At 43.0% G+C, this 24,462-nt stretch overlaps 1 protein-coding gene across 1 annotated transcript in view; it reads right to left on the bottom strand.

Annotated features, from left to right (window-relative positions):
* LGR4 (leucine rich repeat containing G protein-coupled receptor 4) overlaps nt 1-24,462 on the bottom strand; it is a gene marked incomplete at its 5' end in the record, with an annotated part of 94,006 nt that overhangs the window by 12,524 nt on the left and 57,020 nt on the right. The window contains 8 exons of the mRNA XM_046685454.1: nt 448-516; nt 853-924; nt 1,092-1,163; nt 2,030-2,098; nt 3,862-3,933; nt 5,299-5,514; nt 12,059-12,130; nt 13,348-13,419. Coding sequence (XP_046541410.1) covers nt 448-516; nt 853-924; nt 1,092-1,163; nt 2,030-2,098; nt 3,862-3,933; nt 5,299-5,514; nt 12,059-12,130; nt 13,348-13,419 — 714 coding nt within the window. The remainder of the gene's footprint in view (nt 1-447; nt 517-852; nt 925-1,091; nt 1,164-2,029; nt 2,099-3,861; nt 3,934-5,298; nt 5,515-12,058; nt 12,131-13,347; nt 13,420-24,462) is intronic.

The raw sequence follows: 24,462 nt of genomic DNA, 5'->3' as shown, positions 1-24,462 counted from the left end.
TTTTCCACATTTCTCCATCTCATTTCCCATTCTATTATAAACGTGCAATGCCAGCTGGATTTGATGAGCTGTATGCCATCCTTGAGTATATTTTCAGTATTCCTCATTTAACTAAATCCTGCCTTTCTAAATAAAAGACCCAGCTCTGAGAAACCTGACAGTACTCAACTGTGAAACATTTCCCCTCCTCTGATGGTCTCCATGGACTGTGCCACTTCTGAATTCCTAACACACTGCTTCTAATTTGGCACCCAGTTCCTGCCTTATATTTTCAGTAACCTTTTCAGATCTTCTCTCCACATACCAGGCTACACTCTCCCTGAGCCGACTGACCCCACACCCAATATATCCACTTCCATGCATGATATTCACAGAAGGAGATGGTAGGAATCAACATAAAGTCGTCATCATCACCGAAGACCAGAGGCCAGCAGGGGCCACACTTACAGGCTCTCCAGGTGGACGGTTCCAGTGAGGTTGGGGAACCGCTGCACTAAGCTTGCGCCACGAATGACTCTAAGAAATTGGGAGAGAAAAAGGACTTTAGAATAAAAATTTTCCATAGATAATATTTTCATTTTACTTTTTAAACAGTTTAAAATTACAGGATTACTATACCTAAAAATAAAATTGGTTTTCTCTCTTGAATATACCTAGAAGTGTGCTAAGTCAGCCAAGTGTTCACACAAATAAGAATCATCATAAATTTTCAGAATTGCCCTTTGGACTTCCACCCAAGGAAAAGAAAATAAAAGATTTTGTTTTCTGCAGCTATAATAACAAAATTCTAGTTTTCCATTAAAGCAATTGTATAAACATTCAGGTTTGTTTTAAAATTTGTATAATACTTACAAGGAATGCAGATCAGATAAATTGTGAAATGCTGAGTTCCCCACAAAAGACAGAGGATTATCATACAAATGTCTGTAAAAACACCCAAAAAATGAAAAGTTTTCATACGTTCACAATCTATGTTCACAAAGTCCATATATCTAAGAGCCTGAATTTTCATTCTTCATCCAGATGTTTGGCATCATAGAAATATAGCTTCAGAAGATCACATGTTAAAAGAAACTTTCAAAACTACTTACATAGTTCTTAAGAGTGGATTACCATCAAACGCTCCATCAGGGATAACAGAAATAGAATTACTATGAAATAACCTAAAAAGACACGAGAAAAATATTTTGAAATGCATATTCCTTGTGAAATAAGTTCAAACCAAGTATCAACTACTGTTCAGTATTATGTAAAACACAACTGATAACGACTACATGAAAATTTCAAAAGTGTGCAGAAACTGAATTTTTAATTCCATCTCATCTTTTTCAGGACCAAACTTAATTCTTTTTAAGCCCAGTGCTTAACCTAGTCTCCACCAGGTCCCTCACCTACATTTAGCTGTAGCTTCATCATCAAAGAAGCAAAGTCTAGCACCAAGTCGCCCACTCGCCCACACTTAGTCTGTAAGCAACGCATCCGAGGGGCTTAGCTGTCATCTCATGACACACAATGCCCGTTATGCCATATACATTCCTATCTCTGCCCTCGACAAATCCAACATCCAAAAATGCTGTCTCACTCCTTTCACTTATTTAAATACGTCCATTCAAGTCCATTCAAATTCCTTCTCTTTGGTGATACCTTTTCCAATGACCCCAAGCTTCAATGAGGTCTTTTTCTGGAATGATTTATCTATCCTATTCATTCGGCACTTATTTCTACCTAGAAACTGCTATCTGTGTGTCTTAGATGGTCAGTCTCCCCAGTGAAACCAAGACTACAAGATTCGAAAGGCGCAGACAACACATTAAGGATGCTTTCCCCAGAATCTAGCCCAATACGGTAATCTATGCTCAAAAGTGTCCAACCCGGCCAAGATAAAGTAATCTGCATGATCGCACATGCATTTGTAGTTGTGTGTTCTGGTATATGCAACGGAACAAAGATGTTCTAAAATGTCCTTGTTGGAACATTAAACGCTGAGTCTAGGGATATTAAAGCAGAGAGAGAGCAAAGCAATACTCACAGCTCTTTCAGGCTGGGAAGCGCTTTAATAGCCTGAGGAAATTCCCCCAAGTTATTATAATTCAAGTCCCTAGAAAAAAATGGGAAAAATATGTAAGAATATTGAAGAGTGGTAACAATTTATAAGGCATTTTGGTACAAATGTGTTTTTAAAAAATCCACCCTCTGGAGGTTAATTCTTTCTTTACCAACCATATTGCCAATCCAAACACTGTACGAGTTTAATTGAATTTACACATCTTCTTAGAATATTGAATAGAAAAAAGAATCCTAATTCCTCTACAAAGTTTTTAAGTCAATAATCTTAAAAGTTCCAAGAATTCTCAGAAGCACATATTACTGGTGCATTAAATAAACAAATCATCTGAATGCCATTTCTCAGGAAATTCACCATAAAACAGAATTTATACACTATCCATTTATCAATGACAATAGCCTGAAACTGAGGTTTCCACTTGACAATTACAGTGGCTTGTGAAATTCTGGCATGAGGGCCATGGACCTCTGCCCTCCCTTCAGAGGATGACCTCTGATAAGCATGAACAAGGAGAAGGACCAGGATGGCTTCACAAACTGTCATCCTCAAGGAGGGTACCAACTGTTGAAAACCTTCATATTAAGCAGGAGCGAGAAAAGCCATAGTGATCTGTATGAAAAGTCTTAATTCTGGGTATGTTTAAATTTTAATTTCTTTTAAACCGAAAGAGCATACTGGCATATAATTAGCATGGTAAATTTTAGAATGAGAGGAAAAGAAAATCAGAAGCCCAGATCCTTAGAGAACTATTTTGTTTTCTTTTTCTACATAGAACGGAAAGTGGCAAATAAAAATTTAACTGGGAAGAAAATGTTTAATTTTGTTTTAATTGGAATAGTACACATGGTCTAGGATCCAAAGACCCGTCCAGTCTCTGTTATACTAGTATTTATGTACTTAGAAAAGGGGAACTGAGTTTGGAAGAATCTTCTTCAAGAGCTTCAGCTCACAAATATCCACTGATGTTCACTATCCTTTAGTTGTTTAGACAGGAAAGTGGATTAATAGAGTACTAAGAGATTATAAGTCTTCTCGTTAACTGATGGTTAACCAGAAAATTCGTAAAACAAAATATTACAAACCCTTAGCATTCCAATCAGATGTTACTCACCCATCTAATTGGGACATTCTCTGAATCATTTATTACAGCACAATGGCAAATATTATAAATCTCCAACTAAAGTCAACGAATATAAATTCAAATAACAGAAATAAAGACCCTACTCTTGATTACGCACAGTGGCACAGTGTCTTTAGCTCATACTGTGTTGCAGTGTAGAGTTGAAGCAGCCAGAATACCAGTTAAAGAATACTTTAACTAGTAGAAACAACGACAAAAGTATCCTAAGCAAAATGGAGAACTTCACCGCATTTAGCACACGAAAGCAGAGACAGGATTCAAACCCAGTGCTAACAATTAGCAAGGCAACTGAGATCGTGGAAACAAACAAACTTTTTCTAGCATTAATTTTATAAGGTTCAAAGTTCCAAAACTGTCTATCATATCTTTCAACAAAACCAAAATTTTTGAAAAGATATACTGCTTGGCAGATTGAGCTGTTTTTAACATGTACTTTCATAAGAAATATCAAGTTCAAACTTGCATGCCATTTTTAACCATAAACTTAGATTAGTTTCATAACCGTGTTATTTGATGGCAAGAACTTAGTCATGTATCAAAGCAAATTAATAATGAGCTGAACTCAAGGCCATTATTTTTTCCTTTTTGTGCAGTGAAATACAAAATTGCACCATTAACATCACAATGTGATCATCCAAAACATGAATGAACTTACAAGGTCTCCAGGTTATCCAGTCCATCAAAACAGTGTTGACCCAGGCTTTTAATTTTATTATTATGAAGATGCCTGTGGAAAAAAGCATCAAAATGACTTTTGCATCACCCAATAGCAACTCTTATAATGTTTTATGTGTCTAAATTGGTATAGCTTAAAGGAATGGTGTAGCTAAACATTTCAACACTTGACTAATGGAAAACAAACAGCATTCAGTAGTTATCTCTCGACGTACACCACACAGGATCTGATTCACTGAACACAGAATACCAATGGAAAAGGAAAACATCTTGAGTGGAAAAACAGTACACACATGGAAGATTCTTTAAATACTACCATCCATATCAGAAGTTGTTTTTTTTTTTAATTGGCACCTGAGCTAATATCTGTTGCCAATCTTCTTTTTTCTTCTTCTTCTCCCCAAAGCCCCCCAGTACATAGTTGTATATTCTAGTTGTAGGTCCTTCTGGTTGTGCTATATGGGATGCCACCTCAGCATGGCCTGATGAGCAGTGACATGTCCATGCCCAGGATCCAAACCGGCAAAGATGGGAGTGCAAGAACTTAACCACTTGGCCACAGGGCCGGTCCCAGAACAAAAGTTTTGATGACCTTTAAATTACATGAAGTGAAACTGTGATGAGCTCTCTCATGGGGATGTGGGGGAAACGATCAGTGAGAATCGGTAACAGATTTTAAAAGAAATGCCACTTTATTATGTCCAAGCTTTAAAAGGTTAAAAACACAGAATCATATATTCTTTGAATAAATAAGTTGGTAATAACATGAAATATCGCTGAAACTTCTGTGATGAATATCTTCTGTGAGCATCTCAAAAGTATTCTGCTTCTTGTAACGCTGAATACATTGGGGCTACACAAGTAGAGCTGTACACGTGTTTGCTGAATGACTCAATTTCTTCTACAAATGGCCATTGATTTTAGAGAGAGTCCACAGTTATCATCAGATGTTTAATTTTTTAATTATCCTATTTTGTATTTTAAAAAGTCAGCACATCTCATTTTTTAAAAAAGGCATCTCCTCCAAATACTAGCCCTTCAGGAACATACTCAGTGAGGTATGTTCATAATAATTTGTCACAAGAAACCTGATTTATCTCCAAATTAATACAAATCTATGATATTAAAAGAAGTGGAGAGGGGCCAGCCCAGTGGTATAGTGGTTAAATTTGCATGCTCCACTTTGGTGGCCCAGGGTTCGCAGTTTCAGATCCAGGGTGCAGACATACACAGCACTCATCAAGCTATGCTGTGGCAGCACCCCACATACAAAATAGAGGAAGATGGGCACAGATGTTAGCTCAGTGACAATCTTCCTCAAGCAAAAAGAGGAAGATCGGCAACAGATGTTAGCTTGGGGCCAATCTTCCTCACCAAAAAAAAAAAAGGGGGGGGTGGGCGGGGAGTAGAGACTTACAGAACCACCAGGCTTGAGAGGTTGGTAAACGCAAAGTCAGGGATGCTTGAGATCCTGTTGAGAGCCAAGGTCAGTGCCTGCAGAGTCGGCAGATTGCTGAGGGGATGCACGGGCACCTCCGTCAGGCTGTTGTCATCCAGCCACAGATGTCGTAACTGAGCGAGCCCCTCGAAACTGTCCTCGGGGACTGAGGTAATGTGGTTGGCATCTAAACGCCTGGCAGAAACAGAACAACCGCGTTCAATAACGAATTCTAGCAGAATGAGTCAATCCACGTCACACGACTCTCAGAGTTTTTAAAACCAAAAGGAGTTATAAAAATGGCAGGGCCATGGCAGTCCTGATACCTCTAACTTCACTAGGTGCTCATAAAATTTAACAGCTTTCCTGAGATCAGTGCATAGAAGTCAGTTCTTCCTTCGTAACAAAGGGATGAATCCAAATCTGAATGCTTCAAGAATCTTTGGCTAAGAGTAACTTTCTGGGAGAACAGTATTAAAAAAGAAAATCCTCACACAGCTCGAGCTGGAATTTTACATTTCAGAATATATTATCAAGAAAACAGAAAAGCAACAAGAAGAAATTAAGCTGAGTAAATAAGCTACTTTACTTACAACTTCACATTATAACTAATATTTGACATTAAATTTAATTGCTCTTCTGACTTGGCACCAAAGGGGAAAAAAATAAGAAAATATTTACAAAAATTTTTTAACAGTAACAAATCATTTCAGTAGATTCTCAACAATCCTTATTACCACCAAGTTAAAAATGCAGGTGCCGGGTACTGGCAAGCAAATTTCTCCTTCTCTCTCAGCGCTAACAACTTCTGAAATGTTAGTTTGTTAAAATTAACAGTTGTCAAGAAAAGGGCAAACTGTCTATAGGGAAAATTAAACAGCTACTCTGATCAATGTTATTGTGGCTTGAAAGCTTCTTTAATTTTTCCAAAAATTTTAGAATTAAGGACATCTTACTAATATAATAGAATTTTTCATACTTAAAAATCTGAAAATCTGGAAAACGAAGTCCTAGGTTATTGTTGGCACAACCAGGCCTAATTGTTGGAAAAATCGCTTTTCAACACAGAGACAGCCTGGTATTAATGTGATGGGGGCAGACTGCTCCTGCCAGGCAAATCACAGCTGTCTTCACAGACCCCTCGTTGCTCTATCTTCACTCCTTAAATTCATCCTTCACAGGCTGGGACCTCTTAGTGAAAATTAGGCAACACAAAAACTGGTGGAAAGTCAAAATGACAGCAAATTCTTAAAGAAAGCAAGTTGGACAGTTTTCAAGTTCAGGAAATTCTGACTTTCAGTGGTTTCTGTGCCTCCTGCTTCCTTCTGCTGGTGAAGCTTCAGATCCTGTGCTAATGTCCAGGTGAGCAGAGAGCCCCAGGCCCAATTGCCCCCCCACCCCCACCCCAGATGCGGGCTCCCTCCTGGAGGCAGATGAGCAGGCGTCACAGGCCGGCAGGCCTGGTGAGGATCCGATGGATGTGTTCTTTTCGATAAAGTCAAGATAACTGGGAGATCACTGAAAAGCGAGAGCTTAGGAAACTGAGCAGCTGCCTTAAGAATCCACTTGGAAGCAAACATCTTTAGGCCTGTTTATTCCTTGGGCTTTCTGGAACGTATGCCTGAGCAGAGACAGGCATCCTTGATATGACAGACTGGCAGCGTATTGGCTACAAGCTGCTCAGGAGATCTGCACTAGTGAGCAGATAGGAGTGTGCTCAATCACATTTGCACATGCACGCGTGCACACATATACACACACACACTCCACAACCTCAAGAAACTTCCACTTAGGGGAGAGAAACATTGAGCATACAATCACAAGACTCACCATATAATGTAACTAAATTATGCAATTAAATTCTACTTGTAGCTAATTTAATTATTTGCAATGCATTCAACACATTTATTTATACAGAGCATCTTGTTGGGCATGAAGGATAAAAATGAACAGGCATGAGGCCTGTCCTCATGAGATGGACATTCTAGTGCAGAGTGACCCACAGTGTAATAAACAAATTAAAAACGATTATAGAGTGCTTACAAAGTGCTATGAAGTAAACACACAGGGTTCTGAGATCAAGACTGACAGGGGCTGAGGGGAGGGGAGCCGCCTCAAACGCACTGGTCAGGAAAAGCATCTAAGAAGGTGCTACTTCAACTGAGATCTGAAGAATGAGCAAGAGCAGGTGGCACAGGGCGCTGGGCAGGAGCATGTGAGGCAAAGGAAACAGCGAGGGCACAGACTCGGCAGCAGAAACCAGCTGGGTGTGGGCTCAGCACCTCCCAGAAGGTCAGAGTGATGAGAACACAGGAGGAAGGGAGCGGAGGTCCAGGGAGACAGTGGGGATGTGAACAGGGACCAGAGTATGCGGACGCTGTAGGCCAGGGAAGAGGACTGAATTTTAAATACAGATGGAAGTTCCTCCCCGTTTCTCAGTGTTAAAGCAGTTTAGAAGTTTAAATTGCTTATGTTATCATATTGATGATAAAGTGTGTTCATATTCACCAAAATAATGAGCAATGTTCCCCCCACATAAACACACAATACTCCATTGAAATTAAGTCCTCTCTATAAAAGTGTTTTGTTAAGATGTGTTAAGATATTATAGTGAGAAAAGTTATCCGTACCTTTTTAACATAAGAACAGTTATATACACCATTTATGCTCCTGCAGAATTCTGTGCCATATACCATCAAAAAGGGGACACCCTTAACTTACAGGAAGATAACCAGGAGAGTTCCGAGCTAAGACAGTAACGAAACTATCTTCTAGGCAAACAGTCATAAACAACAAACGCACAGACACAACTTCCTCCGTACCCAAAATTTCCCCAAATTGTAAAGTCATACCTAAGAGCTCAAAAGAAAGAACTCTGGGAAAATGGAGTCCTTAAATAAGAAGTTAAATGAGAAAAAGGACTCGTGGGACTCAAACGGTTAATCTTTATGCCTCAATTCACATGGGGGTGTTGGGGGCACACGTGTAAATGTAAGAGTCTGCACTTACACTGAAATCAACGTTTCAGAGGAACTGTCTTAGCACTGTGGCTTTCCACCAATGGCCTACACCGTTAATATTCATTCTAACAGACCAAGAAAATACTGTAACATTCTTTCAGAGAGGCAGTAAATGGCATCAGGTATCTCCCACGCGGAGAGATCACGCAGCTTACGGTCCCACCGTCTACACTCCACACAGCAGGAGGTAACGACGTCCACGGAAATGCACTTTAGCTGTTACAAGGTTAACAATTATTAATTGAATTCCCTTACTATTTTTGTCTTTTAAATGTGTTTCTATTCCCTAGTCTCAGAAGCTTGTTTTACATCTTGAGACTCACCTACTTATTTTTTCTTGCCTTAAAAGAAATTACATTAACCAAATAATTCTATTTGCAGATATTTACTGATGAACGTCTACCAATAAACATCTATTCTGTATAATCAAAAGCTCACCCTTTTTCTCTCTACTTCTAACTTACCAATAATATAAATATTATAGTGCTACATTTTGTTACCAGTTTCTAGTTTAAAATAGTTAAATTCTGTTATTGTGGAAAACAGGAAATTTAATCTTTGAAAACCTTTGATGTAAGTGTGATCTAATGTAAAGAAAAAAGTTCTAGTAGCACAAATTCTGACGTGTCATTTTAACAGCCCACTCAGGCAACACTCCAGCCATTTTCCTGGCTTTGTGCAAGGCCGTTACACGACCTTCTGCTACTCTCCACAATTCACTTCCAGATTTTATAGACATCCTCACACACTTGCATGAAACCACTTCTGCTCAACTTCATGCCCAGTGAACTTTGCTCCTGTTAAGCACTACTTCAAAACCACCAGGAAATCTTTCCTGTAATTCAGGTCTGAAGATCAGATTTTCAAACTGACTCAAGTGCTGATAAGACTGTTTTACACCAGGTCAGAATTTCAATTGTATCTAACTTGACCACTACACCCACTGTGCTAACAAACCCACTAACATTTCCTTCTTAAATCACCCAGGCCTGACACAGCTCCTTGGGTTTCTGATACACACAAAAACATCCCAAAGCCTTTTTAAAAATTAGTTTATTTTGACCCCTCTCCTCAGCTGCACCCTCATCCCAATTTTAGAGGTTATTTGAGCTCTGCAACTCACTCAATGAGTGAGGGACACAGTATGCCTGTTTAAAACATTATTTTAGAGGGAGAAATCTGATTTCTGTGAAAAGCACTTTAAATCACCTAAATTACCAATAAACGTCATGTACACTTTAATGTACTTATTGACCACAAAACTAAGAAGAATCCATTTGTATGTTTTTTCTTTTCTAAAGTTCAAAGATTTTAATCTTCTCTTTCTTGGCCTTCAAGCTAGACAAAGTGATGGAGTATTGTGATCATTAAGTCTTAGGAAATAAGAACAGTTATGGATGGAGGTCCTGAAGTCAAATGAATTCTGAAGAAGCAGAGGAGGATGAGGAACCACTGACGGAGGGGACCACGGCCGAGGTCAGAAAGTGTGAGGAGGCAGCAAGTCACAATTGCACAGGAATCCCTCCGCCGCCTCAGGGAGAGTCTGCTCGGAACCCACCCCACCGGCTGCGGCCAGGGACAAATCCTCATCTTCCAGAATTTGGCATTTTGGTGAAATGAGCTACTTAATATATTTCTACCTTAGGTTAAACTTCTGTTTAAACAGAAATTAAATGGCCAATACCCCAGATACTCCTTTTTTATGACATAAGATACACTTTAAAGTTTAACCTTTACAGCATATGATATGATTTATTAGTACATATTTCTGTTTTCACATTCACTTCCCATTAACTACTAGAATATCTAATCTAAAATCTAAAGGTAATCTCGAATTTGCAATTTCCAGTGATGTGTTTCTGGTGCAGTTAAAATGGTTTTATATTAGCAAGCGGATGGGACAAGCAGCCCAATGCTTTTCACCTGGTCTCCTGTAACTCCCATGCATTTCCTACAAAAGTTTACATTTACAGTTATTTCAAAGGGCAGCAAAAATCCTAGGGCACAGACTGGTATACAAATATGTGATGTGGTAAAAATCTAATTTTATACCCAGAATACATAAGTGTGATGACTATCACAATTTTTTATTCAGAGTGCTTCTTAAAACTTCCATGTATATGAGAATTACCTGGGGAAATTGTTAAAAGTACAGATTCCTGGATCCTACCTTTAAAGAGAAAATATAATCACTTCCAGGATGCTGCCTTAGGGATCTGCATTTTGGCAATCTCCCCCTAGGGATTCTGTTGCAGGTGGTCCCAGTGCCACACTTCGGAAAACAATGCCACAGACCCACTGTATTCAGTATTAGGACAGGAACCGAAGCAACGTAAGCTTGTACTTGATATTCTAGCAGAATTACTAAGTTCCTTGTTTTGAAGATACTTTTTCATCCCTTTCAGACAGTCCCTTCACCTGGGTATCCAAATTAGGTAAACGCGTAATCAAAGAAAAGAAACTGATGAACTCTCTCATCATCATCATTAATATTAACAGATTCTGCAAATGTTGAGTCAGATACTGTTACAAGTGCTTTCCATGCCTTCAAGTAGACGGCAGGCAATGAGCAAGCCAGGGTGTGGAGAATTTTAAATCACCTGCCCGACATCACCCAGGTAGGAAACGGCAGAGCAGAGACTCAAAACGAGAGAGGCCTGTTTCAGAATCTCGTTAATCTGAACTCTGAATTTCTCTTGAGAGCGACGTAAACATTCTGACAGATAGCTACGCACAGGGCTTTTCCTAATCTTGGCAAAAGTCGAATTACAACAACCACATGCTTCAGTTCAGCGCTTCCCAACCCCTTCCCTTAATGTGGCCCTAAAGACTGAGGAACTGGATCTCCCACTGCAGAGGCAGGGGCCTAAAGTTGTCGCCCCAACAGCACTAGTTCACAGCACGCATGCTAGTCATTAACGAGTAACTGTTCCAGATAAAGATGATTGTTTCTTCACACTTTCTGTGTATTTGCACCATCCTGGTGACTCACTGTCACTTCCCTGATCCGCCCACTATGGGGGAGTGCAGCGTGCAAACCTGAGCCACAGAAGCAATGATCCCACTCTCCAGGTTCGCACACAAACACACACACACACCCACACAGGAAAGAGCCCAAAAAAGAGCAAAGTGAAGGGCTATCTGTAAAAGCTTTGGAAATTAGTGGCTGAATTTGGAAATTACATGGTAAAAATCATGAGTTGAAATCTTGAACACAGCAAAGAAAACCAAACTTTCCTCAAAAAGAAAAACCTGGGAAAAGGGCAGCACAGGTGATTAAGTTCCCACCCCAATGTGTGTCCGGTGTCCTCAGATGAGGAACTATACTCAGTCTGTTCTGATTACCATTACCAGCTGCCACAGAAACCTCTTGCGGCTGTTTCCTGACCACGACGGCAGGAGACACTACAACTTCTGTACACACACAACTCTGGTTCCGAAGAGGAGATGACCACCTGCCACACGCAAGCTCGTGGAGCTATACCTAGCAGTGTGCGCTGGGAGCCCTCTGCCAGCCTCTGAGACAAGAGGAGGGAACTGAACCACCCACCTCCCGCTCACCAAAGGACATTTCGCCAGCGGCAACTGGCAGTCCCCAACTCCATCCCAGATGAGAGGATCAATCTCCCTCTGCTCCAGGATTCCAGTTATTTCCACATTTAGCAGCCAGAGTGGTCTCCTCATGATCCAAGAATGCAGAAAACCAAAAAGTTACTTACAAGGACTGCAAAGCACTCAGCCCTCGAATGGCTTCACTGGGCACTGTCTTCAACTGATTGTTCTGGAGGGTTCTGAAAGGAAATGTTTGATTAGTGAGTAACAAGCAACTGTGATCACTTTTTCTTAGAAGACTTCAGAGCCACTTCTTACCAAAAAATATGTCCAATGTCAGGAAAGGGGGAGGGGTCAAGGTGGAAAGCATGCAAGACAAGAGGATCACAAAAGAGCAAGAAGCATCCACTGTAAAGACAGGAAGGACCCCCAGGCCACTCCCCGAAGTCGCTCTCACACAGACCCGCTGGGCGATCGACACTTCCAGGGGCTGTTCAGCTGCGGGGATGAAGGCACCCTGACTCATGGTCATCACCCTGGGTGCTGTGCATGTCAGCGGGGAGGGATAACAAGTAACTGCGAGTGTGACGGGCAGACCCACTGGCACCCCTGGAGCCTTCTCAAATGGAACAAAGCAGAGCCCAGAGACATGGACATCAGGAAAGCCAATCTTGCCAAGAAGAGAGCAGACCCCGAGCTCTCAGGGAGCAGCAGCCATGTCCCCAGAGAGGACAGGGCCAGGGCTCCGACTAGCTACGACCTGGAGAATGGAGGCATGGAGCAGCACTGAAAATGAAGTCCTTATCATTTCTGCCCAAAGCCACTTCTAGTCCCATTAATGAAATGACTGCTTGACAGAAAGGAGTGGCCAAGGGCCCATCAGGCCCACTGAACCAGAGAGATCTAGTGACTGCTCAGGGTAAACCAGCAAAGTAGTGACAGAAGTGGGGCTGGCAGTCAGTTCACCTGCTCCCCAACCTGCCTCGCTCCAAACTCCTGACCCCTGCCAGGACCAGAGTCCTGAGCCTGCACCAGCTCTGTGAGTCCGAGGCAGCTCACCTCCAAAAGGATTCTAGCGTTTGGAGCTCTTGTCAGTCTTTTCCCTTTAGGGTCAGCCAATTCAAAGTTTCTACAGCTATAAAATAAGTAGAAACAAAACTCCACCAATAAAGCTTCAATTTGATTTTTATTCAATGCATCAGCCACACTAAAAGCCTAACATTTAACTATAACGCACTGGAGGTCAGAATACCTATTATTTAGAGTTTTAACTTTCGTTATCTAGACCCAAGTTTGCCTAAATCAGCCTCTAGCCTCCCACACCACCCATTGGCCACTCCTTAAATCTTTTAATCCTGAACTAAAAGGCACTGTGCTTAACCTGGCTCCAAGCACGTTGACTATGCAGAAGGCAAATACACAGCCAGCTGTGAAACTCTACAATTGCATTACTTACAGAACTTTGAGTTCTTTCAACCCAGACAAGGCCTTTGGGTGGATAAAAGAAAGGTCGTTGCCAGCCAATCGTCTAGGAAAAAACAGTAGCGAAAGAAAAAAATTGTAATTCAGACTTAAAATTGAGAACTCACAACCCAATGTGCGATTAAAGCTGTCTGTTAGACATTTCTCAAGTCTGTCCAACATTAAACCTGGACTTAAACCTTTGCTAAAGCCATCCCAGGATTCTTCCAACAAGATTAATAGCCCTAGCATTTTTTCAAAACTCCCAATACAATAATTTAAACGGCACATTTTTATTCTGGTGAGGTCAAGCAAGCCAAAACACATTAAACCAAATTAAGTTTGCTATTCACGGTCGCTCTCTGCAGCTTGAGGTGTTTTCCAAGTGCCTCATAAACACAGACCACTGGTCAGCAGGCAGGCATGTTTACTCAGATCAGAGCACACCAGCCTGTCGGGAGGAATGCCCGCGGGAGGCAGTTCGGCCTGCTGCTCTCCACAACCAAGTGAAAGTCACTGTAGGCATAACTCTCCTGTCAGTAGTTTTTTTCCATAGACGTCATTTTTTAAAAAAATAAACGCCCTAAAGAAAGGTTAAAGTGACAAATTTAAGGGGGAGAGTAAGAGTGGAATAAGGAGGGGCCGGCCCGGTGGCACAGCGGTTAAGTGCACATGCACATTCCACTTCGGCGGCCCGGGGTTCACCTGTTTGGATCCCGGGTGCCGACATGGCACCGCTCATCAAGCCATGCTGTGGTAGGCATCCCACATATAAAGTAGAGGAAGATGGGCACCGATGTTAGCTCAGGGCCAGTCTTCCTCAGCAAAGAGGAGGATTGGCAGCAGTTAGCTCAGGGCTAATATTCCTCAAAAAAAAAAAAAGTAGTAAAAAAAAAAAACCCTTAAAAAAACAAAAAACAAAAACCCCAAGAGCTGAATAAGGAAAGGATAAGGATTCTTCAGGCCCTTTGGTAAGAAATCTGAGTGCACAGTTTACTGAGCCTACTTTTCCTCCCATTTTCTGCAGCACAGGGACACAGAAGGAGGGGTGCACAGGGGACCTCAGGGAGAAGTGGCAGGACAGCAACTCACCTAAGTAACCTGTGCACAGGTGAACCGGAGGAAGGTTTTCAAGGACTGCCTTAAAGACGACAGCTGTGTGCCCACGTGACTGGTCGCGGGCCTCTCCCAGCTTCCTGGCTCCCTCTGGGGTGCTCGCCCCCAAGCAACGAGATTTTGTAGCTATAATTTTTTTAAAATGCTCTCTCCCCCCTCATGTCTTGGAATCACACAGTCACCAGGTCATAGGAATTCCTCCTTTAAAGGGTCTATTCCACTGTCCTTCTCTCTATACATGCCCTGCACCCCGAGCCTTATTCATCAATCCATTCATTCACTAAACAGTTCCGTTCATTCGTTAACACATGTGAGTGCCTACTAAGCACCAGGCACATGCCATCCTCTTCTTAGACTTCAGGTGTCCCCACTTCCAATCTGTTCCTCTTACACACCCTGATTTTAAGGACACGAGGAAGGTGCCTTTACCCTTCCGAAAACTTGAAGTCACGGAGATCTGAAGCCCTACTTTTTAGAGGCATTATTTTCTCCTGGGGTCTTTGTCCCAGTTAAAACGCAAACAGCCCTGGGAAGGATAGCATCTGACCCTTACCTGGCAGTAACACGGAAACGTGCACGGAAGGCACGTGTGTTGGGAGGAGGTGGCAGTGGGGGAGCGAAGACGACTAAGACACCAAGAGTATGTACGTAGAAGGACTTCTTCAACAGCAAGGACGGCAACACTGGATTCTCAGGAATCAACAGACTTTTAACACGGGGTTCATTCACGCCTCTAAACTAACTTCTTCCTAGAAGCCCTCTCCCAGGCCCTTTGTTTTTCACAAGGCCCCCAAGCAGGTGAGCTCCAGACTGCAGGCCGTTCAAGGCTCCACATCCAGGCTCAGGGCCTTTGCCTCCCAGGGTTCACCACACGGAAAATGAGGTACAGTCACGTGCGCATGACAACGTTTTGGTCAACGACGGACTGTGTACAGGATGGTGGTCCTGTAAGGTCAGTCCCATAGAGCCCAGGTGCGGGGCAGGCTACAGCATCTGGGTCGGTGCAAGTGCACTCCACGATGTTCACACACGGCAGCTCTCAGAACATGTCCCCGTGGTTAAACGCCACATGGCTGGACTGAAGAAGAGTCTTTCAAAACCTCTTCAGGGCTTCCATTTTTAAATGTTTCTCCGCAGCAAATCCTCTCGGTTCTAGTCTCGTCAGCTCCACTGCCACGTGGTCAAATGCTTCCCCTCGCAGCCTCGTCTTCGCCCCTGAAATACCCACCTGCAGGGCTACTTCCCCCGGACACTTCAGTCCCTGTGAACGTGCCCTCCGTGTGAACTCTCAAAACTTATAACTCAACCTGGTCGCAGGCTACCTTCTACTGACTGCTTCTTGCACATCAGTTGTAGGCCAAGTCCACATGCTTCCAAGGACAGGGCATTCATCTCACCCTCTGTTACTGCCCACCAGCGAGCCAACTCATCAGTCAGAAACTGCTCTCTCAGAATTTCCTCGTGGAAAATGCTCGCCATTCCCACGCCAGCATCCCAGTCTACCTTAGTGCAAGCTATTCAAGGGCCTTTCCACACCCCAGCCTCACTAATTAAACTCCACTGGTAATGCTCACAAGCTGCTACTGGGTGTTTAAAAGGTCACGTTGTACCCTAAGGACCAGAAGGGGCAATGCCTTCTTCTGCCAGGGCCTCAAGTAGTCATGTGACTAGAACTGCACCTCCATGTTATCTGAAAGACCAGCCTTAAAAGGCCTTAGTTCACCAAAAAAACTGACACCCAGGATTCTTATTCTTTGTTTCTAACATTAGGGTTTTTGTTTTTTGAGGAAGATTAGCCCTGAGCTAACTGCTGCCAATCCTCCTCTTTTTGCTGAGGAAGACTGGCCCTGAGCTAACATCCATGCTCATCTTCCTCTACTTTATATGTGGGACGCCTACCACAACATGGTGTGCCAAGCGGTGCCATGTCCGCACCCGGGATCCAAAATGGCGAACCCCTGGCCACTAAAGCAGAATGTGCAAACTTAACCGCTGCGCCACCAGGCCAGCCCTAACATTAGGTTTTAACGTCCCCATATCTGTGGGCTTTCCTTGAGGAGTTCAGTCTACTGTCCTAGGGCTCATGAAAAAGAGTATTTTATAAAGTACCAAAGCAAGTGACAAAATGCAGAACCCCGATGCCCTTTACTTGTGGACAGAAAAGGGAGTTTAACCACATCAGCTAAAATACTTGCTTCCTTTTCCCAAATCTCTGCCCCTTTATAAGCCATGGGAAAACTAACATAACCTAACATCGAAAAGTATCCTCTCTTTCTCCACTAATCGTTCACAGAAATGAGCAATGAGCTCTCTGTGCCTGGCTGATCCTGAAATCCAAGCCACCATCTGGAGAAATAAACACCACGAGGACGTGGTGGATGGTGGTAATGCTCGGCAAGGGAGCACCCCCCCACCACCACGGCTCTGCTCCCCTCGTCTCCTACAGGAGGAAACAGCCCGGGAGCCTTCAGGAACTCATCTCCCATGTTCATCAAGCTATGGAGCTAAGGAACAGCAAACAAGGCAGCCTGGTAAGGGCTCCGGAGACATGCTTTCATTTTAGTCACCTTATGACAACAGCCCTGCTTCTCTGACTCCCTGAGAGGTTAGGCGACTTGGCTCAAGTCACACAGCTGGTAACTGCAGGGGAACATTCCAGTTCTCGCCTGGCTGGCTCCAATGGTTATCTGTGTGCCTCTGCACCACGAAGCCATTGGTGTGTCACCAAGACAACAGGAAATAATTCCCAGAGAGGTGAAACAGATGGACTTGGGTAAGTTAGCATTTTTGTTTGAGCAGCAACAGCTCTTGCCCAGCAGCACAGGGCTCACAAGCAGGGACTATGGCAGGCAGAGCTCAGAACCGCAAGGATGGAGGGATTCCCAATAGACCAACAGCACCATCCTTTCCACAGCCTAAGATGACCAGTGAGAAGCAGGTGAGGATGGGATCCATGAGGGCACCAGCCAGGGTCGGGGCATGCCCAAGCCCACTGGGACTCGATTTAGGAGGCAGAGTATTCTCTGTTGTGCTTTTTTAGTATCTCTCCAGGAAAACCAGGGGGCTGGTCCTAATTTATCACCAACGGCCCTCTAGGAGCCAAGAGCAGCTACTTCCTATTCTATGCCTGGGTTTGTCTGTGCTGGACCCAACAGTTTTCTTAGCATCTCACCTCATGAGGACTTACTGGCTGGCCCCAGAAAACCTTTTTAATTTGCTAACTGAGGATATTTATAATTTTTACTGTTTTTTCAATGGCTGTGAAGCCCAAGGAAAAAAATCAGTAAAGTGAGAACAGAACGGTGAATGAGGTACAATTTTCTGCCTAATAAGGGTACAGAGCACCAGACATCACTTCCTTCCCCTCTGCACCCTGCAGCCCCTCAGCCTCCAAAGACCATGGAGAGCCTTGTTGCGGGTCTCGATACATCCACCCTTTCACTCTTCCTGCTGCCACCTGGGTCTAGGCCCTCATTTTCCTCCTCCTGGATTATTGCCTCGAACCTCCACAAGGCTTCCGCCTCAAACCACTTGATCATAACACTGTGAGATCTACATCTTCAGAAGCACAACGCTGAGCATTTTCCCGACGGTTTTCTCCCTGCTCAATAGGACGGACCTCCGGGATGATCCTCTCTGCCTTTCTCACCTTATCCCTCACATTCCTTGTGTCCTACAGTTTACCACACCACACATTTCCACCTCCGACTCTTTGCTCATGACACTTCCTCCACCTGAGATACCCCGACTCCAGCCTCAGCCAACTGCACCTTATTCATCACCACTGCCCTAGGCAGGTACCACCACCAACCTGAAACCATTACGGGATCCCCTCGCTTCGATCCACAGGTATCTTGGGTGAAACTCTCATTGGGTGCATCTTATTTTGCCTCTATCAACTTGTCCCACCTCCTTCAGCTGTATTATTTGTCCCTCATGGGCAGGAGATAAGGTCATATTTGTTTTGTATCCTCTTGCATGGGACCTGACACGGAGCAGACAACTTGGTATTTGCTATAATGCCTCAACTGCACCCCAATATAAGACTCAAGATTCAAAAAGGTAACACGGCTGCTTAAAGAGTGAGAGAAGCTTTCTGATGATCTTCACTTGTGTGCATGTCTTCTCCTTGTGTTTTGTTTCCACTCCCCCACTCCCCTTCACTCTCCTGACAGGAAAGAACTATTTGGCTAGACTTTAAAGTGCTAAGGCAACAATTTTCTTTCTCAACATATTCTGGGAGTATATTTTCTTAAGCAAGGGGGGGGTGAACTTTAAACACGCGAACACCAGTCCATTGGTCAAGAGTATTATCTCAACACACACTGGATCGTGCACATGATTACAAAGAATTAAAATAAGTCTGGCAGGACTGCAATGAGGACACAGTCTACCTCAAGGCAATTCCTATTTATTCTGCTTGTTACAACAGTCCCAGAAGTAGAGAGAGAAAACACAGCGAGGAGAGAGACCGAGAAAGGTTGGAGGAGAGGGAAACAGCAATCCATTAGACTTCCGCTCTCCCCCCAGATCTGGAACAGTTCCAGGAAACAGGATACAAGTGGCTCAGTGTGTAATGTCTTTATGAATCTATTCTGTGTGCATTTATTATTCATAAGGTCCATGGATTCACATTAGGGGCTCCTTCTAGGGGAAGCCAGAGTTTTCAATTATATCCTCTATTTTTAATGCATGTGCTACATGATATCTTCTCTCTGCCATCCCTCCCAGAAGGGGGAAAGAGGGAACAGTGCAGGTGAAATGGACACTGGTCAACGGTGTGTGGGAATGAGGAGGCCACATTTCAGATGGCAGTCTGTGCTGGAAGGTTCAGACCTTCAGGAAATGTGCTGAATTAGACTGGATTTCTTTACTTGGGAAGCCATTTAAAGAAACAAGAGAGGCAACTGTGAAATAGAGAGTAAGCCAATTGGTGTTATTTCTCTGAGAAATGCCTGGTTTTAGGTTTCTTCTAGTCTATTACAGAAATTGCACTGTACATTTGGCTGGAATTCTGGCCAAGAATCAGTGCAGTGAGGACTACAGTATACACTGACTAGACATATGTGCCGAGCTGGGGGAGGGCAGACGAGACTTCCATCGCTTCCAGCAGCTGTTGTGAGGAGTGGGGTGGAGAAGCAGAGGGGGAGGGGAGCAACTGTGCCCAGCCCGGGCAGGCTCGCACATGGACAACAGAGCTTTACTCAGGGCTCTACTCTATCACATCAGGGAGAGGTTGGGGAGAAGGCGACACGGCCAGAAAAGTGGCCTTGGACTCCCATCCATCCACCTGCCCACATTCGTTTTGCAGAGATGGTTACCAGATGGCCAGCACTGTGCCACAGTCAAGTCCTGACCGAGACAGACTCTGACACCACCTTCCCTTCCGAGCCACGTCCATCTGCCCCTCAGCAAAACCTTCTCTCCTCCCTAATTCTTTCTACATCTTCCACCCAACAGATCTTCCTTTGAAGGCACACATATAAACTATCACAGACTGTACCCAAACACATCCAGGCTGCCTCTCCTCAATGCCCTTGAATTTCCTCGAGGGGGTGGATCAGCACGGCATCATGCTACATGCAAAGCACAACAGACATGCCACCGGCCGGCACACTGCCTTCAGAGAAGGCACTTCCATTCATAACTGAACTAGACAAGTGCGGCCACAGGAAAGCATCTTAAGAGAAGGTGACTGACATTCTCTTATTAAATATAATTTGAAATCAGCAGGATCCAAAATTGGGGCAACCCTTTGAAAGTGAAAGCAAAAAACATTATAATCCATACCTCTAATATAAAGTCCTTAATCCTATGTTTACTTACATGTTAAGGCCCTACTGTGTGCTCAGAACTCTGCTGCCTCCTGTGAAAAATAAAGACCTCAAGAGGTGTGCTGGTTCCCATTTAGGGAGATTTCGTATCCATACATATTGACCCAAACTAACATTTGCATAGCACTTTTCACTTTCAGTATCCTACTGTACCAAAAACAAAGCCGGCTAGTGGGCCAAGCAGGCTCTTTATCACTACGTCTCCTCCTGTTTTTTTTTAAATAGATGAGGAAAGTGAGCCTCTGTTTCCTGCATGCCTTGCCCCAGGTCCTACAGTACAGTAAATGACATAAGTCCTAGAAATAAAATAAGGCAAGTAAAATAATGTAATCCTAGAAAAAGGACAATGTTGTTTTGTGTTATTTTCTACAAATGACTTTAAGGGGCCCAAAGGATGTGGTTATTTTCTTAGTGAACACAGAGGGCTAACAACTAAACAGCATCCTTTATGTTCCCCAGGACATTCTTCGTATCAAGGTAAAATAAACCTCACCCCTTACAGCATATCAGAGTCCTATGTCAGCTAACAAAGTTTTAGTTACCCTGTTTCTTCACATACCAGGGGAGAGTTTTACATCTTCATATAGCTTTTATGTATGTACATGTCAAATTGAATATGTTTTATAAACATGCACATATTAAGAACCCTTATTATGGAAATTCCCAAGGTTTTTAAAGTAGTCTTCCTTCACAGAGAAGGGGAAAATTATTTCATTTATATATACATAGTTATTTCATTTCTATATATCACAATACATGTTGTGTCGATATGTACAAATACTGAAGCAGTACTGGTCAGTCAGCCAGCCCCTGCTAAATTCAATCCAGAGGCCACCCTGAACTCTTCAACAGACTAAAAGAGTTTCAGTCGATTCAAAGAAGCTCAAATTCCACCTGCACCCAATTGGCCTTTGTATCTCCCACTTCCTCTTAGAGTAACCCATAAAAGACTTTATTTTATAGGTAAATCAATAAAAACCCTGGCAATAGTTACATTTCCTGAGTAAAGTTATCCTGACACCCTATTCATTTATTCTCTGGCAATAAACACAGGCAATATCCACCCATATGAGGAACTATGTTACAGTTTTAAAAAAAATTTACAGCTATCATCAACCAACAAATATTGACCTTGTACCACAGGCCAAGCACCACGGGTACGGCAAAGTAAACACTGAGTTTTCCCAAGACATTTCTCATTTCATTTCTCGTAAATAAAGATATTCATTAAACATAAAGCTTCAATGGATATTAGTTTTTATATAGGCTGATAAGATTTCTTATATCAATAAATTCAAAATAAGAAGAAATCCTTTGTCTTAGTCCTTCCCTCAATTTCAACTTCAAAAATGTGGTTACTGTCACCAAAGGTCATACAGGAGAAGTGTGACAATGGGCCCTGCCCTTACAAAAAAGTCAGTGGAGCTGAAGAGACAAGTACACACTAGCACACACTGACACACCTAGAGCACAAAATAATAAGGCAGTCCGTCCCGTGCTAAGTGATGAGTAGCAGCGAAAGTGCAAGACGGATCTGGAAACAAAGACCAGGGAAGGCTTCCTAGGGCAGAGGGGCTCAAAATGGACTGTAGAAAACAGGTAAGATGTGAGCAGTATAGAGAGGAACCATGGAAGACACTGTTGGTTGCCTACCAAACACCCATTCACACCTTACTTCCGTGTGGGTTTGTTCAAATATCTCCTCCTTCGCATGACTCAGCTCCATGAACAACCTCCGACTGGTCTTAACCAATCATGCTGCTCCCACTTAGGGACTGGTTTAGCTCTGGCCACAGGAGGTCTCCTGGGGAAAGGCAGCGTCTTCCTAAATGGGGACACACTAGAAGCGATGACCTCTTCTCTTTCTGGATGCCATCATGTCTGAATATACCACGTGGAGGGACTGCTGCCTGGTGCTGCCCTTACTGGGGAGGGCAGATGAGGAAGACGGAGAAAAACTGGGTTCTTGAGGGGGCCTGACAACCCCCTTAACCAACTCTAGAAGAGTTCTACCACCTTGTCACGGGGGTTTTCCTTGCTACGCAAGATAATACATTTCCTTACTGTTTAAGCTACTTTGAATTGAGTTTTGTTACCTACAGCCAAAAGCATCTTAACCAATAACCATTCTTTTCTTCCTATCTAGTAACAGAACGCTAACTTTAGTACAAACAACAGTATGTCCAGTCAAAGGCTGTATTTCCCAGCATGCTGCTGTTAAGTGTGCCCACGTGACTAAATTCTAGCCAATGAGATATACACAGAAGTGTGGTGTGGTGTATTCAAGACGGCTTCTTGAAGCTGGCTACCAGAAAATATCCCCCTCTTTCTTTCCTCCTGCATCCTTCCTGCTGCTGAGAACTGGGTCACCATGGCTGCAGCTCCGGCAGACAGCTGTTTTGTGATCTTGGTGGGGCAGCTATACACAGAATGCAGAGCAGAGTATAGGTCCTCCTCCCCTCCTGACTCTGTGATGCACCATAGTGGCTCTGCGTGTGTGTGCGTGTGTGCATGAGCCTTGGGTGTTTCGGCTTATTTTGAGTTTTCTGTTATATACAGTCAAATCTAATTCTGATATGAGGCTTTAGGAAAACTGCACAACAGACTGTGGTAAAAGCACCACAAATATAGCACATTAAACACAGAAAGACAGCATGTTTCTAAAACTGCTGTTTATAACAACCACACAGAGTAAACAAACACTTCATCAGTACAAGACTGGTTACATCCAATGTGTATCCAAATGATGAAATACTATGCATTCATTAAATGATGGCAAAAACTAGATCCATTAATATGGAAACGTTACAATATGCCAAATGATAAATATAGTATAAATACTCCATCTAGTAAAATTTCATTTTAAAAAAGAAATTGCATATATATACTCAGAAAAGTCTGGAAGGATATACAACAAAATATTAACCATGGGTATCGCTCAGTGGTGAGATAATGGGTGATTATTTTTCCTCCCTTCTCCTTATCTTCCATGCATCCAGATTTTAAAAATTGAATATCCATTAATTTTATGATCCTTTTCTTAAAAAGCCAAGTGTGTCTATGATACAAAAATTCCTAGGGGTCAGCCCTGTGGCCAAGCGGTTACATTCGCACACTCTGCTTCAGCAGCCTGTGGTTTTGCCAGTTCAGATCCTGAGCGTGGACATGGCACTGCTCACCAGGCCACGTTGTGGCAGCGTCCCACATGCCACAACGAGAAGGACCCACAACTAAAATATGCAACTACGTATTGGGGGGATTTGGGGAGACAAAGCAGAAAAAAAAATTTCTAGTTTTGATGTATACATATAGTCCAAACTAACAAGGAGTGAATAGGGGAAAATAATGAACAAATCTGAGTTAAAGGTTCAGATTTAACTAAAGCATACAACATCGAGTTAAATAAGCAGGGTTTGACTTAGAGTGGACAATACATGAAAGAAATGTCTTAGTCTATTTCCTTGCTAGAAAATTCAATAATGCTAGTAGAAAATCAAATACATTTTCATTTACTTGTAGTCACTACTATTTTTCGTCAAAGAACAAATAATTCGCTTTGCTAAAATAAATAAATGAGCCAGCACACTGTTGTTCCGTTTTCCTCTCTCCACATTCTTAATCTCAAGTCCAACACTTTAACAATGACTTGCTTGATTCTCCTGTTTAACTTCCCTGAGTGCCCTATGAAATCCTGACTTAGAAACCCCAATTTTGAGTACATCCCATCTTTCACTACCTCCACTTCCAGGCGGCTGAGCACTATAGGACAGAGTTACAGAGCCCGCTGATTCTACTATAAATTTATATTACCCAGGCTTCAACTGGGACCTTTCTGTTCTTCAGCAATCCTGTGTTCATTTCAGATTGACCCAATTAAACGAATATTTCCCACAGCACGCCTAGTCACCAGGTTCTAGTGGACTGTAATAACTATGGTTTCTTTCTCCCAGGCATGTCTTCCTTCCCCTTTCTCCTTCCACTAGGGGAAGACTTCTCCACTCCAAGTGGTCCTGGGGGATGAGTCCATGACCCAGATTGGACCATACCATACTCAAGAGAGTGAGTAGTTCGAGGACAGGAACATGAGGCAAGTCTGGCCAACCAGAGTCCTCCTTGGGGTTTTCAGATAAAACAGCCGGGAAGACTTTGGATATTCATTT

The sequence above is a fragment of the Equus quagga genome, chromosome 14, assembly GCF_021613505.1.
Source record: "Equus quagga isolate Etosha38 chromosome 14, UCLA_HA_Equagga_1.0, whole genome shotgun sequence".
Lineage (NCBI taxonomy): Eukaryota > Metazoa > Chordata > Mammalia > Perissodactyla > Equidae > Equus > Equus quagga.
This window is presented reverse-complemented; position numbering and strand designations above follow the sequence as displayed.